The sequence below is a fragment of the Dendrobates tinctorius genome, unplaced genomic scaffold (assembly GCF_039654945.1).
Source record: "Dendrobates tinctorius isolate UK_male_01 unplaced genomic scaffold, ASM3965494v1 ptg000054l, whole genome shotgun sequence".
Taxonomy (NCBI): domain Eukaryota; kingdom Metazoa; phylum Chordata; class Amphibia; order Anura; family Dendrobatidae; genus Dendrobates; species Dendrobates tinctorius.
Window position 1 is genome coordinate 16839117 of NW_027361722.1, and position 20202 is coordinate 16859318.

General features: G+C 49.3%; 1 protein-coding gene across 5 annotated transcripts in view; it reads left to right on the forward strand.

The window, feature by feature from the left end:
- Positions 1-20202, forward strand: part of LOC141091524 (uncharacterized) — a 59257-nt gene that overhangs the window by 23626 nt on the left and 15429 nt on the right. For all 5 annotated transcript variants that reach the window (XM_073577165.1, XM_073577163.1, XM_073577162.1 and 2 more), the window contains exons 2-5: positions 15078-15407; positions 16378-16569; positions 17805-18011; positions 18933-18968. In XM_073577165.1, the coding sequence (XP_073433266.1) occupies positions 15078-15407; positions 16378-16569; positions 17805-18011; positions 18933-18968 (765 nt within the window). The remainder of the gene's footprint in view (positions 1-15077; positions 15408-16377; positions 16570-17804; positions 18012-18932; positions 18969-20202) is intronic.

Consider the following 20202-nt stretch of genomic DNA (forward strand, 5'->3'; position numbering starts at 1 on the left):
AGGAGGGAATCCTTGATGACATTCAGCCATTGTCTGCTCAGGGACCTCTCCTGGACGAGGTGGAGGAAGAAGAGGAGGAGGAGGATGATGATGGGGATGATTACTTATGGGAGGAGGATGCATCTCGTGGGGCAAGTGAAAATGTTGGCGTGGCAAGGTCTGGTACAGGGTTTGTGCGTGACTGGAGGGATGTGGATTTGCCAGAAAGTGCTCCTCCAACCAGCACTCGCAGTGCATCATTGACACCGGGAACATTGGCCCACATGTCAGATTATGCCTTGCGGATCCTAAAAAGGGACCCCCGCATTGCCAAAATGATGAACGATGACGACTACTGGTTGGCCAGCATCCTGGATCCACGCTATAAAGGCAAATTACAAAACATCATGCCACAGGAGAACCTTGACCTAATATTGGCTAATAAACAAGCAACTCTGGTAAATCGGTTGCTTGAGGCATTCCCAGCACACAGCAGCGGTGATGGTTCTCACACGAGCCGTACGGGCCGGGGGCAGCTTGGCAGAGGTGTTCGTGGTGCACACAGCAGAAGTGGCGTTGGAGACAGGGGTTTCATGACAATGTTGTGGACTGATTTTTCAAATACCGCTCACACAACTGGTAATACTGCATCGATGGAAAGTGACAGGAGACAGCAGTTGTCAACCATGGTTACAAACTACTTTTCCTCCCATATCGATGTTCTCCCACACAGGTCATTCCCCTTTGACTATTGGGCCGCTAAACTGGACACCTGGCCTGAATTGGCACAATATGCCTTACAGGAGCTCGCTTGCCCAGCTGCAAGTGTGCTATCGGAAAGAGTCTTCAGTGCAGCTGGATCAATCCTGACAGAAAAAAGGACCCGTCTGTCAACCCAAAATGTGGATGATCTAACCTTCATTAAAATGAACCATGCATGGGTTTCCAAGGATTTTGTCCCACCTTCCCCTGATGACACATAGGGTGACAGAAAAATGGCTTGCTTTGGTCCACCTCTTCCTGGGACTTGACCTATTTCGCCTTTTGCATCAGCTGAATGTCCAACATCAACATATGCCACTTTCTAAAACTCCCTAACTGTGCTGCCTCCCCCCCCATGGCCGGGGTCACCACCTAGCGCACGACACCGTGCGAGTGCCGTTGCCTTGGACAGGTGGGTAGGCCGACTCTTGGGCGCGGGCACTGGCACAGGGTCCCTCATAGTGCAATCAAGTGTCTCTGACGGTGGTGGTGCACACCCGCCGTCAGACACACCGCTGTACTATGAGGGGCCCAGTGCCAGTACCGACGCCCACGAGTGGGCCCCCCTTGCTTGGGCAGGGCCCCAGCATTTGCAATCTTTACCTCTCCCTGCTCCTCCGCTGTGTAATCTGGGCCGTCAAATCCATACTGGGCCTAACACCGTCTGAGCCTGCCTCCTGAGACATATATTTTGAATGTGTACGCTATCCATACATGTTATCCGGGGATACGGTACCCTTTCTAAGCTTTGTGCAATCACGTGCAATCCATACTGGGCCTAACACCGTCTGAGCCTGCCTCCTGAGACATATATTTTGAATGTGTACGCTATCCATACATGTTATCCGGGGATACGGTACCCTTTCTAACCTTTGTGCAATCCATACTGGGCCTAACACCGTCTGAGCCTGCCTCCTGAGACATATATTTTGAATGTGTACGCTATCCATACATGTTATCCGGGGAAACGGTACCCTTTCTAACCTTTGTGCAATCACGTGCAATCCATACTGGGCCTAACACCGTCTGAGCCTGCCTCCTGAGACATATATTTTGAATGTGTACGCTATCCATACATGTTATCTGGGGATACGGTACCCTTTCTAACCTTTGTGCAATCACGTGTAATCCATACTGGGCGTGAGAACGGCTGGCGAGCTGTTAAGCAAGCTACAGCACCTGTGGTTTGCACACGTAAGTTTTTCATTTTTTCAGGAATGACGGTTAGGCCTAATTCCGGAACTGCAGTTGACCTGCACTTACTGGGAAATCATTGTTCGCGGGTAATAATTGTAATCAGTGATCCCCATCACTAACGTTGTTCAGCGGGTTATCTGCACCTGTAAGCGACAAACGCTGGCCTTTTCAGTGTAGCGCACATGCAGCCACGGACATGTAAGGGCATGACACACCAGTTATTGGCCAATCTCATGTGCCAGAGCCTCACGTGTCCCTCTAGTAAGCCGGACTCGGACCGCGGGGCATGACGGAGTCTCGTTCGTTAACGGAATTAAGCTTGCAATTTGTGCATCTGTTCTGTAGCTGGCATGGTTGAGGTTTCCCAGGTGGAGTCGAATTTAACCGTAGGCTCCACTCCTGGTGGTGCCCTTCTGGACATTCCTTTAAGGTTCAGCTTTGCAACCATACTGCCCACGTAAAACAAACACTTTGCCTTCATGAACGCTGTTTGGAGGGTCATGACTCGTGGGAATAACGCCGCCCAATCAGTTAACCTGCTAGAGAGATCGTTCGTTGCTCCCAAGCATGACATCACACTCCCTAGGAAGAAGGTAATGCCACTGTGGCGACCGTACTCCTGGGGGCGACACAAGTGCACTGATGCCCAGCCACTGCTCGATGAATCTGCTGGTACATTGACCCAGACCACTACATTCCCCTCGCACGCTACACGGCCTGAATCTGACCCTGATGAAACTCAGGTTACCCTTCCCATATACAGTTCCATCTTACACGGTGACAAAGAGGAAGCTGCAGATGAAAGTGCAGGTTCGGCCCACCCGCCATCAGACACACCACCGTACTATCAGAGGCCCTGTGTCAGTGCCGTCGCCAACGAGTGTGCCCCCCCTGCTTGCTCAGGATCACAGCACTTGCAAGGTTGAAATACTGTGCAGTGAGATGGAAGATGGGGACGACGAGGAGTCCAGACTAGTACAGGGATTCCCTAGCGAGGAGACTTATTTGATTGTTTTCAATGTTGGGACAGCAATTTTTGGGGAGCACTATACTCTGGAGAATGATAGATGGGGCCCACCATACACTGGAACATTCCAAAGGTGGACATCAGACACTGGAGCAGCATTTACAGGGCCCATTATACACTAGAGCATTAGAAATGGGGCCCATTATGTTTGGAGCATTATTTGGGCCCATAAGACAGTAGAGCTTCATCCATGGGGACCAACATATACTGTAGCATTATGTGGAGCTCATCATATACTGTTTCAAACATTATATGGGACCAATGATTCTGTATGGAGAAATAGATGGGCCTTGTCATGAGATGTAAAAAGTGAAGTATTTTTCATTGTACTATACCGCTATTTCTCTGCCGTATCGGAGCATGATGAGTTGTGGTATGTGTTAAAGGGGCGCTCTTTCGCCCAGGGCACATGAAAACCTGGAGCCAGCCCCCCCCCCACAACTTTAGCCAAATAACCCCCATTTTTCAGTGCGTAACTTGTATTATGAAGTTAATTAAGGTTGACAAGCTTAAGTAAGAAGAATTGATGCTTTTGGCATTCAAATGGGCACTGTAGGTGTGTTTCCTGTCCTCTCACTGCCGACTTTTATTCCCAATTGACTTACATTGGGTTTCGTGTTTCGGGACGACCCCGACTTTTCCCTATAATCGGACGATCTTGCTCGACCCGACTTTTGGAAAAGTCGGGTTTCACGAAACGAAACGCGACCCTAAAAAAACAAAAGTCGCTCAACTCTAGTGACCACCCACCCTGGCGGCGTGTGCCCAGGCGAGAACCTCCGGCCGTAGCCAAGGTCTTGCCCGGTGGCACTGACTCGAGAGCAACTGGAGCCACAGTCGTAAAGCTCTCTGGCGGGAGAATTAGCTGTGGCTCAGCCTCTCCTTCTTCCGCTGAAAACACCGAGCGTGAGAGAGCATCCGCACGGACGTTCTTCTCTCCTGAGAGGTAGAGCAAGGTGAAGCGGAAGCGTGAAAAGAAGAGCGACCACCTAGCTTGACGAGAGTTCAAGCGTTGGGCCGTTTGTAAATAGACCAGATTTTTATGGTCCGTGTACACCTGGAAGGGAAACCGTGCTCCTTCCAGATGTCTCCACTCGGAGAAGGCCAACTTCATCGCTAGCAACTCCCTGTCGCCGATGGAGTAATTCTCCGCCGGTGAGAAGGTCTTAGAGAAGAAGAAGCAGGGATGCTTCCGACCTTGATCATCCTTCTGGAAAAGGACTGTGTATCGGGGTCTTCCATGCTGGGGTACCTCTTTCAGTACCACCCTGTGTTTTCGGAGGTCCGCTCTGCGTTGGCTGGAGTCTGAATGAAGGACGCTGGCTGGAATTCCTCTGAGTGCATGGGCGCATATAAAAGATCACTGCTTCTCCATGTATTTCCAGTCTGACAACACTTTACCCACAGGACACAGAATATATCACACAGATACAAAGGGCCGGCCAATAGACAAGCGTCAGGCCAGACATGCATTACAAAAGCAGCAGGTGGCCGGAGCCTGCGTATGTTTACTGTGGGAATTACAAAGGTAGGGGGAGGGCGGACACTGCTGATACATTAGGGACATGCATCTCACATGGGACCTATTTATATATACATAAAACTGCACAACATATTCTGGGTGCTGAGTGGTTCTGTAACACGCCTCCCCCTTTTCAGTGACGCGATCGGCATACACAGTCTGATCCTCAACGGATCGGTTTGGGGATGACCAAAGTTTATGGGGTTGGTACAAGTTCCGTTTGTCGACTTAGTACATCGGCGTTACCGTTTTGTTTGCCGGGTCTGTAGTGGATGGTGAAGTCCAGAGGTTGTAGGGCTAAACTCCACCGCAGCAATCTGGCGTTGTCTCCGGAGACCCGATTAAGCCAGACAAGGGGATTATGGTCCGTTAGGAGGGAAAACTGTCGTCCATACAAATATGGTTGCAACTTCTTGAGTGCCCATACTACCGCCAGGCACTCCTTCTCGATGGCCGCATAGCTTACTTCACGGGGCAGTAGTTTCCGACTCAGGTAAGCTACCGGGTGTTCTTGGCCGTCCGGCCCGACTTGGCTCAGTACTGCCCCCAATCCAAACATAGAAGTGTCTGTGTGAACAAGGAAATGTTTAGTTGGATCGGGTGCGGCCAATACAGGGGTATTGGTGAGGGCGTCCTTTATTTGGCGGAAGGCTTCCTCACACTCTGAGGTCCAGGTTACCTGGCGGGGTTGGTTCTTATGGGTCAGATCAGTGAGGGGCTTGGCTACGCTGCTGTAATTGGGAACGAATTTCCTGTAATACCCCACTGTCCCTAGAAACGCCATGACCTGGGTTTTAGTGCGTGGGATGGGCTATTTGGCTATGGCCTCAATCTTGGCTGGTTCTGGTCACTGTTTCCCACTTCCCACCCAATGCCCTAAATACTGAACCTCTGCTTTGCCCACGTGACACTTGTTTGGGTTCAGGGTGATTCAGGCCTGGTGGATCCTGTCCAATACTGTCTCTAGGTGATTTAGATGCTCTTCCCATGTAGCACTGTAGATGGCGATGTCGTCCAGGTAGGCACAAGCATAGTCCTGGAGACCATCCAGAAGTCAGTCAGCCAGCCTTTGGAAGGTCGCCTGGGCATTCTTCATCCCGAATGGCATAACTCGAAACTGGAATAAGCCGAACGGGGTGACAAATGCCGACTTGGGAATAGCGTCAGGACTAAGGGGAATCTGCCAGTAGCCTTTGCATAGATCGATGGTCGTCAAATACTTTGCCCCCGCCAGCCGGTCTAACAACTCATCCACACGCGGCATGGAATATGCATTCATCACTGTTTTCTCATTGAGCTTACGATAGTCTACACAAAACCGTGTAGTCCCATCCTTCTTGGGCACTAACACTACGGGGGATGCCCAGGGACTATCTGACTCTTCAATGACCCCTAAACGCAGCATCTCTTGAATCTCTTGTCGCATCCCCTCTCGTACAGACTCAGGGACGCGGAAGGGGTTTTGTCGCAGGGGGGTCTGATCCTGGGTCTCAACCTTGTGTTGTGCCAGGCGAGTGTACCCCGGTCTCTCTGAAAACATCCTCTGTCGCAGCCTCAACAACGCCTCCGCCTGCTGTCTCTCCCGGGGGCCTAGGTCTTCGCCCAAGTGTACCTGGTCCCATGTTTTAGACTGAGTCCTTTCCCCTAAGACATCCGGCAAGGGAAGTCCGGATAAATCCTCTGCTTCAGGTGCACAGATGGCCACTACTTCTTCAGGGCGCTCCTGGTAGGGCTTCAGCATATTCACATGGAACATGCGGATAACCCTGGGGTCGTTACAATCGGCGACATTATAGGTTGTGTCGGCTATTTTCCCCACTACCTGGTAGGGCCCCTGCCATGCAGCTTGAAACTTATTCTGCTTAGTAGGCTCTAACATCAGGACCTTCTGTCCTATTTCCAAAGTGCGCTCTCTGGCCCTCCCATCATACCATAAGCGTTGGCGCCGCTGTGTCGCCTGCAGGTTCTCACGTACAACCTGGGTCAGCTCCTGTAGGCGGTCCCGGAATTCCAGCACATAGGGTACAATAGGTACCCCTTCTATGAGGCCCTCCCCTTCCCAGTGTTCCAGCACTAAGTCTAGGGGTCCCCTTACCCGTCTCCCGTATACCAGCCGAACGGGGAGAACCCCGTGGATTCTTGGGGCACCTCCCGATAGGCAAACAGGAGATGTGGCAAGAATTTCTCCCAGTCCCTGTAGGTCCTGGTAAAAGTCCCAATGAGCTGTTTTAATGTCCCGTTAAAGCGTTCACACAACCCATTGGTTTGCGGGTGGTATGGGGCGCTTCTAATGGACTTTACGCCGCACAGCTTCCACAGTTGGTTGGTCACCTCTGCTGTAAACTGGGTACCCTGGTCCGAGATAATCTCCCGGGGAAATCCAACCCGTGAGAAAACCTGGAGCAGGGCGGCCGCCACCGTCTCTGCCAGTATGTTAGGTAACGCAACCGCCTCTGGATACCGCGTGGCATAATCTACCACTGTCAATATATACTTTTTCCCGGACGGACTGGGTTTGGCTAACGGCCCTATCAGATCGACCGCTACTCGGCTAAATGGTTCCTCCACAATGGGGAGGGGGCGTAATCTGGCCTTGCTTCGATCCCCCCTCTTGCCAATGCGCTGACAACTGTCACAGGTCTGGCAGTACTGACGAACATCATAGGTTACCCCCGGCCAAAAGAAGTTTTGTGTCAGACGATGCCTGGTGCGACTGACGCCGAAGTGCCCGGCCAAGGGTATATCATGAGAGATTCGCAGTAACTCCTGCCTATACTTCTTGGGAACTACCAGCTGTTGTTTTGTAGTGGGGCTCGTCCCTGTGTGGTGCTGCTCTGTGATCCGGTAGAGGAGTCCCTGCTTCCATACAAACTGTTCCCCTTCCAGTACCCCTCTCCCCTCCTGTGCCTTCCCACGATATCCCTCTAATGAAGGATCCTCAAGTAACTCCCTATTAAATTCATCTGGGGTGGCCCAAGAAATGTGTCTGGCTATGGGAATATGTGTAGGGCTGGAATGTCTTACCTGGGCCTCTGAGTGTGATTCCGCCTCCGCAGCTCGAGCTTGTCTCCGGGTGGTCACAGGATATGTCTCAGCCAGAGGGGCCACCGAGAATGCAGACAACATGGGCCCCAAGTCATTTCCCAGCAAGACGTCTGCAGGCAAATCCTCCATCAAGCCGACCTCAACAAGGCCATCCCCGACTCCCCAGTTCAGGTGAATCCTGGCAGTGGGCAGTCGATGTATGGCTCCCCCTGCTACACGGACTGCCACTGTCCGGTCCGTCTTCTCTTGGTCCCGGACGAGATGAGGCTTCACAAGGGTCAAAGTTGCCCCAGAATCTCTTAGTCCCTGCATACGTTTCCCATTAACCCACACGACTTGTCGATGCTATTGTCGATTATCTGCCCGGGCTGCCTGCACGGGGTCTACTTCATGCAGCACTTCCTCCATCTCTTCCACCCCTTGGTTAATCGTAGCCCCCAATGCCGGGTCAGCTTCGCCTTGGTAGCAGTGTACAGCAGCCCGGCTGAAGGTAGCTGTTCCCGCCTTTGGCCACTGGGTATGCTGAGTCCGGTTGGGACATTGTCTTTGCAGGTGGCCCAGCTGACGACAGGTGTGGCATCGCGCCCCAGGGGGACTGTTGTAGGCTGGGTTTCTAGCTGGTCCCCCTACAATCTTCGGTGGTTTGGGGCACTCCAGGTTCATGGGCGGGCCCCTAGTGACCACCTTTGATCCGGACAAATGCGGTCTCCTGGCATTATGATGTTCATCGGCCAGACGAGCGGCTTCCTCAAGAGTCATTGGCCGCCTGTCCCGAAGCCATTCCTGTGTCTCGGGGTTTAGTCCATTAAAGAATCGTTCTAACAGGAAGAGCTGGAGGACATCCTCCTTAGTGGTTGCTTGGCTCCCTTGTACCCACTGTAGCAGTGACCGCCGTAATTTACAGGCCCATTCAGCGTGGGTATCGGTTACGCATTTTATAAGTCCGCGGAACTTTTGGCGGTAGGCCTCTGGTGTCAGCGCATACCGGGCCAAGATCACTTCTTTGATCCACTCATAGTCCATACAGTCCTCATCAGGTACCGTGCGATAGGCGTCCCCTGCCCGGCCTGTCAGCTTGCTGGCCAGAATCTGAACCTGTTCCTCCGACTTTACTTGATGAAGAGCACACTGCCACTCAAAGTCCTGCAGAAAGCCATCAATGTCTTCCTCTGCCTCCCCCTACTGTCGGAAGGCATTGTACTGGATCTTTTTGTGGCTTACTGTTGAAGGTACCTGGTCGAAGGCCAGAGCTCCCCCTGCTCGCTGACTCTCCTCTCTCCGCTCTGCCATCTCCATCTTGGCCAGCTCCACTTTGGTCCGCTCTGCCATCTCCATCTTGGCTAGCTCTATCGTGGTCCGCTCAGCCATCTTTTCCTTCAGATCAGTACGCACATCAGCCATCACCTCTCGTATGATCTCTACTGCAGGGTTTGGGCCATAGAATGCCAGTCTGTTCTTTACCTCCCTCTGGAATTCGGTCTCCTCCACATTCACATTGGGGGGTGCTGCACTGTCGTGTTCCATGATGGCTGCTATCAACCAGGTCTTTTAATGTAGTCCTCTTTAACTTCTGGTAATTATTTTCCATTCATTCCTTTCCTTCTGTAGAAGGGGTATCAAATCCGCTGGCTGCCACCAGTGTAACGGGGTCTTCCAAGCTGGGGTACCTCTTTCAGTACCACCCCGTGTTTTCTGAGGTCCGCTCTGCGTTGGCTGGAGTCTGAATGAAGGACGCTGGCTGGAATTCCTCTGAGTGCATGGGCGCATATAAAAGATCACTGCTTCTCCATGTATTTCCAGTCTGACAACACTTTACTCACAGGACACAGAATATATCACACAGATACAGAGGGCCGGCCAATAGACAAGCGTCAGGCCAGACATGCATTACAAAAGCAGCAGGTGGCCGGAGCCTGCGTATGTTTACTGTGGGAATTACAAAGGTAGGGGGAGGGCGGACACTGCTGATACATTAGGGACATGCATCTCACATGGAACCTATTATATATACATATAACTGCACAACATATTCTGGGTGCTGAGTGGTTCTGTAACAGACTGCTCCTGCACCAACGGAAGAGGCATCTGCCTCCAGGATAAACGGTTTATCCACATCGGGACGATGTAAGATGGGAGTGCCAGCAAAGTGAGATTTTATAGAGGAGAAGGCCTTGGAGACCTCTTCAGACCAAGCAATAGCATTAGTTCCTTTCTTCGTGAGAGCAACCAAAGGAGCTAGCATTGTGGAGAAGTGAGGTATAAACTGACGGTAATAATTGACGAACCCCAAGAAGCGCTGCACTGCTTTGAGTGAATGGGGTTCCTGCCAGTCCATTACCGCTTGTAGTTTGGCCGGATCCATAGCCAACCCCTGGGCCGAGATGATGTAGCCCAGGAACGGCAAGGACTCCTGCTCAAACTGGCACTTTTCCAGCTTGGCGAAGAGAGAGTTCGCCCGCAGACGGTCAAAGACCCTGCAGACGTCTCTCCGGTGGGTGGTCAAATCTGGCGAGACGATGAGTGTGTCATCCAGATACACCACCACCGAGGTAGAAAGCATATCGCGGAAGACGTCGTTGACGAAATCCTGCAAGACAGCAGGCGCATTACAAAGGCCAAAGGGCATGACCAAATATTCATAGTGGCCATCCCTGGTATTAAAAGCTGTCTTCCATTCGTCTCCTTCGTGAATGCGGATCAGGTTGTGTGCCACCCGTAGATCTAATTTCATAAAGATCCGGGCCCCTCGCAACCTGTCAAATAATTCAGAGATCAGTGGAAGAGGGTATTTGTTTTTGACTGTTATAGCGTTGAGACCTCTGTAGTCAATGCAGGGACGTAACTCTCCGCTCTTCTGTATGAAGAAGAAACCTGCACCAGCCGGCGACACCGACTTTCTGATAAAACCTCTAGCCAGGTTCTCCCGGACATATTGAGAAATCGCCTCTGTCTCAGGGAGTGATAGCGGAAATACACACAGCCTCTAGGAGGTTCTGTGTCTGGCAGGAGATCTATCGGGCAATCGTAAGGGCGGTGCGGCGGGAGCGTCTCCGCAGACTTCTTAGAGAAGACGTCCGCGTACTGGTGATAAGGTTTAGGAAGCGCGGAGAGATCCGCAGGCACTTCAGTGGAAGCTACCTGAACACTGCCCCTCAGGCACCTTCCCTCACAGTCCTTGCTCCAACCCCGTATACTCCCTGAAGCCCAAAAAATATGAGGGGAGTGACAACGGAGCCAGGGAAGCCCAAGAAGCACCTGGTCGATGCCATCTGGCAAAACGAGCAGGGACAGAATCTCACGATGAGAGGGTGAGATAGAAAGCCCGAGTGGAGCTGTCTGATGGGTCACTTGGGATGGTAAAGGTGCACCGTTAACCACCCTGATGGTCAGAGGTTGGGGCAGTAACACCAGTGGAATAGCGTGTTTCTTGGCGAAGATCGAGGACATAAAGTTCCCCTCGGCCCCGGAATCCACGGTAACCTCTGTCTCCCAGGTGGAAGCCCCACTATCTTGGAATACCGGTTTGGGTGAAAAGGGTTCCATATTGGACTGACCACCACCTACGGCCACTGGACGTGGTCGTTTTTTCGACCGCTGAGGACATGTGCTAGCCGAGTGACCAAACTGTCGGCACTGATAACAACGTACGGAGCTTCGCATCGGACGTGGCTTGGGGCCGGTGCGAGACACCTCCATAGGTTCGGAGGATGAGAGCTCCTGTGTGGGATATCTAAGCGGCCCGGTGAAGGTGGGAGCCAAGTTAACCCTACGTCTGGATTGCGCCCGTTCCAGTCCGCGCTCCGTAAACCGGAGGTCAATGCGGGTGGAGACGGCAATCAGTTCCTCCAGACTTGTGGGAACCTCTCTAGTAGCTAGAGCATCTTTGACGTGCTCGGCTAACCCTCTCCAAAATACCGGGACTAATGCTTTGTCCGGCCACTCTAATTCGGAAGCCAGTATCCGGAACTGGACGGCATAATGGCTAACCGAGAGCGACCCCTGTGTTAGGGATAATAATTGGAGAGAGGTATCGTGCGTGATCCGTGGTCCCAAAAAGACCTGCTTCAGGGCCGCGAAGAATGAGCAGCACCCTGAACCACGGGATCATCACGTTCCCACAATCGCGTAGCCCATTCTAATGCCCTGTTGGACAAAAGGGAGACAATAAACCTCACCTTAGCCCACTCTGTAGGGAACCGTGCAGCCAGTAACTCGAGCTGAATAGAGCACTGGCTCACGAATCCCCTACAGGTGGCGCTGTCACCCAAAAACTTGTCGGGGAGCGGGAGGCGAGAAATTGTCGGCGTAAGTGCGGGCATGCGTGAGACAGCCTCTACGACTGTCTGGGCAGCAGCTAGCGCAGCATTCGCGGCTGAGGTGGTGCCCTCAATAGCCGCCAAACTGCTCTCCAGCTGACGAATGTAGCGCTGCAGCTGCTGCAGGTCTGCCATTACCAGCCAGACCCTGGCACTAGTGTAATGTTAGGGACAGCGGAACGCACCAAATATAAATAATAGGAGGTGCGTTCGCCGCCCGGGGTCCACCGTGCGGTAGATGTAAAGACCGCTGCTGGATAATGTCAGACTCGCTAGGAGGCGGAGTACTGCGCTCGGGTTGACTTCACCCAAGGTGCTAGGACAGACTCTGATTTAGGCACAGAGACGCCCTAGAGTAAAATAAGGCGTAGACACCGGGCCCGTTAATTCACAGGGCCAGCCGGCATGTGGCGTCGCAGCCGCGAACGCCAAGAGGTGCTGCAGAGTGCAGCGCTGCGGAAGGTACAGCCGCTTAACGACAGTGCCGGGGAACCGGACACCATTGGACGCTAATGTAAGGTGCGGTAAGCACAGTGGCGCATGTGACCCCTGCTCTCCACTGAGAGGTCATAGAATCATAGAATTGTAGAGTTAGAAGGGACCTCCTGGGCCATCTGGTCCAACCCCCTTCTCAAAGCAGGATTTGCTAAATCATCCCAGTCAGATGTCTGTCCAGCCTCTGTTTGAAGACTTCCATTGAAGGAGAACTCACCACTTCTCGTGGCAGCTTGTTCCACTCATTGATCACTAACTGTCAAAAAGTTTTTTCTAATATCTAATCTGTGTCTCCTCCCATTCAGTTTCATCCCATTGCTTCTAGTCTTTCCTTGTGCAAATGAGAATAAAGTTGATCCTTCTACAATGTGACAAGTCGTCTTGTGGGCATGACCAGTAGCACGGCGAGAGGACTTAGCCTCAGGAGCGGTTCCCTGCAAAGCAGGTTGCGCTACCATTGCTGGACCAGAGGTGGCAGCAACATCCAGACTCAGAGAGCGGGTCTGAGCAGAACGCCTGGATCGCTGAGATTGCTGAGCAGGTCCCTGAGCGGTCGGAGGGGAATTGGAGACCGCTGGATGTACGGCTCTGGATTCCTGTTGTGCAGTCTCAGAAATCCGACGCCTAACAGGTTTACTGCCCTATTATTTAATGAAAGGAAAATTAAGACACTAGATCTAGTGTTGAGCGAGTATGCTCGTTACTTGAGAATTCCGAGCATGCTTGGGTGTTCTCCGAGTAGTTCGGGTGTGCTCAGAGATTTAGTTTGTGTCGCCGTAGCTGCATGATTTGCGACTGCTAGACAGCCTGAATCCATGTGGGAATGCCTGTTTGTTTGGCAATCCCCACATGTATTTAGGCTGTCTAGCAGCCGCAAATCATGCAGCTGTGGCGACACAAACTAAATCTCCGAGCACACCCGAACTACTCGGAGAACACCCGAGCATGCTCGGAAAAACTTGAGTAATGAGCATATCACTCATCACTAACTAGATCAAACAAAACTTCATTTACAGCCCTTAAAATGTTTTACTGCAATATATAACTGTGGCGCCCCTGAGGCTTGAGTCGCCACAGAGGTACTGCACCTTCTCCTAAGGTGTAGTGCCCCACCATCCAGGTAAGGTGGGAACTCCTGACCACACTCCACACCTGCATTCCACACACAGGATAGTTCAGTGGGGCCACCTAACAGCTTCAGGCTGGGGGTTAGCAGAGCACCCCTCGTGGAACCCTGCTTCGTAACACGAGATGTGCTGGAAGGCGGGTGGAGTAAGACAATACAAAAGAGTGGGAAGAGTGACAGACAGTTAGTGAGTCGGAGAGAGAAGAGAGAAGATGGATGTCTGAGGGACGTGCTGCAGCAGGTCCCAGTGATCTGGGCTGCTGGCACGAGAAAGACAGAGAAAGAGACTGATAAGATTGATAACCTAACCTTCCATAAGAGAGAGAGAACAGATCGGAATGAAGGAGAATAGAAGGACGGTGGGAAGCTGGTTAAAGAAAGATAGAGAACCCTTCCAGTCCAGAGCGCAAAGGCCGGGGCCCGGTCCCCGAGGTTGATTGGATCTTTATGTCCGGCAACAGACACCGGAAGAGTAGTGAGCCACTAACGCCTTGCTCCCCTCATAGACTTGGGACACAACAGCAACTGAATAGAGAGCCGGGACGCAGAGAGGAGACCCCAAAGCAGGCTACAGCTGTCTGTCATACAAGTAAAGACTAGGAACACCTAGAGAGAGGCATTCCAGGGTAACTAAGTACTGGAGTGCTTCGCACCTAAAGGCGCATTGGAGGAGTCGTTCAGTAAGGTACACGTTGGCGGAGTGTGGAAGGGAGAATCCTGTCCTGCCTGGAGGTTGGCTGGCGCCCTGAGCTGGAGAACACAGTACGGAGGCAGGCAGTTGTGTGAACTGCAAACAGTGAGTAAAGCTTTGGAACCGCATACTCTGGTGTCCTCCAGTTATTCCCGCACCATTACACCTGGGTACCAGCATCCATACCATTCTGCGCCTCTCCTCATCCATTGCACCGACACTGCCCTGGGACTACAGCTCCACCTGTGGGGAGCTATACCATCTCTGCTGCACCACACCATCAGTCCCAGCGGATCTGTATGCAGCGTTCGCTTACCATCTCCCTTGCCAAACACCACGGGTGGCGTCACAAACTATTCATATAAACTTTAACACCATTAACATCACCGCCATTGATATTGGGCGCCCAGGGCCATGGACCGGGTCACAGCTGCTGTGAAACTTTCCCCCCTGACGCCGGCCCGGTACCGAGTACCCCGCTGCCCTGGGTGAGCGAGGGCGACCCATAACCATAGCCCAGTTACTCCTGAAGAAGCTGTTTGAACAGCAGTTGGAAATGGATTGTCATAAGTCGTGATCTCTCTGGCTAAGACTTCCCTCAAATACACTTCAAAATATAGTGGCAAGCCTTCACAGAAGATTGAAAGCTGTATAGTTTATACAATTTTTAAGTTTTTATATCTGTGCTTCGGCATCATGCTTAGCACTAGCCATGTAACTCCTGAGGAAGCTTCATGAACGGTGGGGAGGTTGTTCCGAAATCTTCTCAGAAGATTGGGGGCTGCACAGCTGGAGAAGTTCCCAACTCTTTATGAATGCCATTGTTTCCTAATGGGTTGCTTCATACCTTTGGATATATTGCGTGTGTATTTTGTAGCTGTCATTTCCATAATTCTGCCCATAACTTGTTATTTTAGGAAGTGAGCCCCAAGTAAACTTTAAAACAAGCGAGGAAGGCATCACTTATCTAACAAGTGAGATCCCATCTTCTATGGATATCGTACAAGTCACCTGGCAAAAGAGAAAAGGAAATTCTTATGAGACTTTGGTAACAAATAGTAAAAGGTTCGGGATTAAGATTTCCAAACAGTATGAAAATCGTTTATCAGTTCTCGAAACCAAAGACCCAGGAATATCGGCCATCGCTCTCTCACAACTGGAAAAGGAAGATGGTGCTTGTTTTAGGGCCATTTTCAACATATATCCTGACGGAGCTCTCAGACAAGAAGGTTGCCTACCAAAACTGCGTAAGTACTACATAAAAAAAAGTTATGAATGGATATAAAAATTAATATAGAGGAAAATTTAATTTTAATTGAAAATGTTTATTTTTGGAAAGATTATAAAGGGAAAGACTCGACAATCAATTTGCAGTGAATGAAAAAAATGTCTTTAATAATGGCCATCCCAATCATTTACATACATATATACAGAGATATGTCGACAGAAAAATATCTTGATAGCGGATACGGTGAAAATACAAATGCTCGGTTTATATGATGCTTCCTATTTAGACAGTATTTTTCCTGCACTCTCTAATATATTCGGAGAAGAGAGACAAAAATTCATACATAAGCAGAAACAATCCACAGTCATTTTCTTAGAGAAAAAAATTATAACAGAGGCCTAGATTGGAATTCCATAGTAAAAACAAGATGGTAGCCTGTTCGTGGGAAAGTGCAGAACTGAAGGAAAACTAATCAAATTTGCGGATGATGCCAAACTAGGAGGGATAGCTATCACTAGAGGCAGAGAAAGGATTCAGAAGGATCTACAGTGGTTACAGAAAGTATTCAGACCCTTTGCTCAGTATTGAGTAGACGCACCTTTTGAGCTAGAACAGCCATGAGTCTTCTTGGGAATGATGCAACAAGTTTTTCACCCCTGGATTTAGGCATCCTCTGCCATTCTTCCTTGCAGATCCTCTCCAGTTCCGTCAGGTTGGATGGTGAACGTTGGTGGACAGCCATTTTCAGGGCTCTCCAGAGATGCTCAGTTGGGTTTAGGTCAGGGCTCTGGCTGGGCCAGTCAAGAATGGTCACAGAGCTGGTATTAAAGGGGTCTGAAAACTTTCCGTACCCACTGTATTCTTGCTGTTTCACTAAGCACGTTACAGGAGATAATGTACGTTCCGTACATACAATTCAGGGGTACCAAGATGTAACAAATGTGGAAAACATGTATTAAACTCCACTTTGCTCAAATTTCAACTCTTAGGTGGAATCAAAGAAGTGGTTTGTAAGAGTTCAGCAGAGGTCAGTATAACCTTAGACCCTCCAGAGATAAAGACCCAACTACCAGAACCAGATGGGACCATCGTGCAGATCGGTAGATGGCTTAATGATGATATATCTCCGGTGTGTAACTTCCATCTACGCAGAACAGCAAGATCTAAGAGAAGTGTTAAAGGTGATAGTCAAGGTTTTCAAAGTCATCCTTAAAAGAATACATTTTTACGCGTCAATTATTTTTTAAACCTGATTTATAGGGACAATCGAGCCACATTGCTCAGGTGACATGTCCTAGGTATAAAGCAGAAGATCACATAGAGCTTATGTTGCCTTCTCTTGGGTTTCAGTTGGGTTTCCGTGTCTTGTATTGGTACTGATGTACCCAGCAACATCTAAACGACTTGCTATACTCGTGTTTTGTCTTTTAGAGCATCTTCTAACCACCGATGTTTTCTTGATGTCTAAAAGATGTCATGTGCTCATATCCTTAAAGTTATGTGCGCCCAAGGCTTTTGAAGATTTTTTTAAACAAATTTTTATTGTAAAACCACTTTGATGTTCTTATGTTCAATCGTTTTTTTTTTATCTCAAATCAAGTTTCAAACACACCTAGTATAAAAAATTCTGTAGAGTGGCTTCTGATGGAGTCTGCTCAAAACTGGGCACTTTCCAAATTAAAGGGTGCAAAAAAAAGTTCACAGTGAGGTTTTTTAAGAGTTTTTGGAGCCCAAACAGAGCAAAAACTCGACAACAGTATGTGCACTTGGCATAATTTAGGCGCCGGTGCAGCCGCTGAGTTTTCCCAGGCGAATATGCTTTGGAAGTACTAGCGGTTGTTTTCCTGAGGCAGCTTCATCGCTGGTTTTGCCTTCATTATTCACGAGCATGTCACTTTACTAACCCTGAGGCAGTTAAAGGAAGTGACTTAAGCTAGAACATGGGCACAGATGTCATTTTGACATTGCAGCACATTATGTTCATTTTATGGGACACTTTGGCTGCACTTTTTCAGGCTTTTTCTGCTTGCATGTACCCAAATCCACATCAAAAACTTGGAGTTTCTTCTCCAAAAACTCATCAAAAAAACTCAGTGCCCACACATGCTTCCAAAAACTGTTCAAAACCGTTTCGAGAAAAGAATGGGCTCTTCTAAAAACTTCCCGAGAAGGGGCGTTTCCTGAAGCATTCTTCTCAACATTTTTGAACACCTCAAAAAAAAAAAATCTGCTTGCTCATAGCCTAATAGTTCCACCTTGATGGCCATTTCATGGGGATGCTCTACAGATGGCAGAATAGTGTATGCAAAAAATATATCAGTAGTTGGCTGTTAGCTACAAAACAAGCCACATGTATTACACAATGACTTTAGATCAAGGACATAAACTTTTTATAACTTTTTTTTTCCAAATAAAGATGGGGATAAAATATTTAGCATGGAGTGCAACGCATCGGGACCACAGAAATCGAAAATCACCTGGAATAACGAAGGACAACCTATAAGTAGAGAAGAGAAGGAGAACACGACTGGCGATCTTATCAGGGTCACAAGCACGCTGCACTACTTGCTGTCAACACTTCCCGAACAAGCGGAAATAAGCTGCAATATAGTGTACGACAAAGGTGAGGACATGAGGCTGAGGCTGAATTTAGCTCGAAAATAAGGCTCAACCGATCCAAATATTCACGTGAAAACGGACAATGGTGTGCAAAAGTGTTTGGTGCCATCTTAAGAAAATAAGGGACGAGCAAGTGACCCATCACAAACACTCACCGTGACTTGCCTATGTGATTGCTAAGGCAGGACTTTACTATTGTTGCCCCATTTAGAAGCTTACCTTGGTTTCCCGGCAATATTTTATTTTTTCTTATGGACTTAAGAACGTACATGCGGGTAGTTGCTAAGATTCTGCCCAGTGCCAATCTCTGACAGCCCAGAGAGGTCATGGATCACTCCTGTTGGCGATTCTGTGATTTCTGGTCATGACAGAGCAACATCTTCTCTTCGACTCTGCTCTGTTGGCGAAGCATCACTGCTAATGTCATGCTGATTGACTGCCAGCTCCCCGCTTCATAACTGCGGGGAGCAGGCTGTCAATTGACATGCTGTTGGCAGTCACGTCACGCCGATAGAACAACCCAGAAGAGGAAGAGCTGCTCTGCTGATGTGAAGCAGCAGAAATGCCAGCAGTGTCTGTGATCACTCCGTGCCGCGGCATCGGGTAGAATGGGCAGGCAGTTAGCAAATACATGCCTTTCAGTTGTCAGCTCCATGAGAAAAAATAAGAGTTCCAGATAACCCCTGTATGAAAATATACTTACAAAACTGTTGGCATCTTTTATCCAGTCCTTAGTAATCCCTTCTTGGGTCAAAAAAGACCAATTCCTTAAATTTCCTGTTCTCAGATATTAGTCTAAAGAAAAAGTCAATTTTGTTTGTTTTTCTCAAAATTTTGATTTAACATGAACAATAGGATTAATTTGAAAGAAAATTCTGTAACATGGACTAAACGAGATTGTCTCTTGTCTTCTTATGTGGCACAGGGGCAAAATCATCTAAACACAACGAGACCTACCAAGGTAAGACTAGGATGCCTATAGGGGACGTGCTGAGGAGGATGCTGTTTATATTGGACCCAATAACTATGTAAAGCTTACCCAGGAGCAGGGGGGGTAACTCATGGTCATTCCGTGGGTACGTTGGGCCGAGACTGGAGAAAGAGACATGAAAAGAGGCAAGACCACACTGTTACGAACTTTTGACAGTTTCACAACAGGTGGTAGCAACATTACATGGCTGTCCTGTTGCCTCCATAGAAGCAATAATTGGTCTATCCTCATGCAACACTCATTTTGATATCCCTTCTGTCTCAGGCGCAGACCTTCAACCTCTTCATGGGTATGATCTTCTTAGGAGTCTCCTCAGTAGGTCACACCCAACACTACACCAGGTCTTCCCAAGTAGGAGCACAAGCTCGTATTTATCTAGGGAACTCTTGTCCACTTGGGAAAAGAGCGGCCATTGGCACTCTTGTGTCCTCCATACTGGCTGGTAGTAGAAGCTTGCCATTGGGTCTAAAGACTTGTTTGGACGGGCTGATCACAAGTATTAAATGACTGCTGATTGGCTATATACAAGCCGATCGGCAGCCATTTAATGGTCTATTTATACAGGTCAATAAGAATTCTATGTGCGCAGAACAATTGATCAAACATTTTGCCTGAATATGGTGAGGCGCACCCCACTTTTCAAGTGTGCCTGATTTGAGGCCTCGTAATGAATCAGGAATGTCTGACTCCAGCATGTCCCCTTATCAAGATCAGCGTGAACATTGTTGGTGAATCGGGGCCAGTGGCACCTTGGGGCACATACTTCTTAACTAGCTAAGATTTGTGGCATTAAGAATGCCATTCTCAGTCATGAATTTGATGAATGGCGTTTGCCATGTCCCAGCCTACCCCCAGATTTACCCATTTTTGGAGCTGGATGAAAATGGCAAGAAAACGACAAAAGACTCTAAATTCATATGTAGCCTTGCGTTGCGTAAAAGCTTTGATGAATCAGAGTTCGTGTCTTTACAAGCAATTTCTTGTTCACTGTCGTAAAAACGTAGTTTATTTTGCTCTAAAGAAATGTTCAGAAGTTTATTATGAATTTGGACCCAAACACAAAGTGGTGTTAAAAAGTGGAGAGTCATCATAAGCCGAGTATTGACTTTTTTTTTGCCCATTATTAGATGGTCCCCTGAAGCCTGCGTGAAACGCACTGAACATTTCTTACAATGCGAGTTTCGTCGCTTATAGTAATAACTCA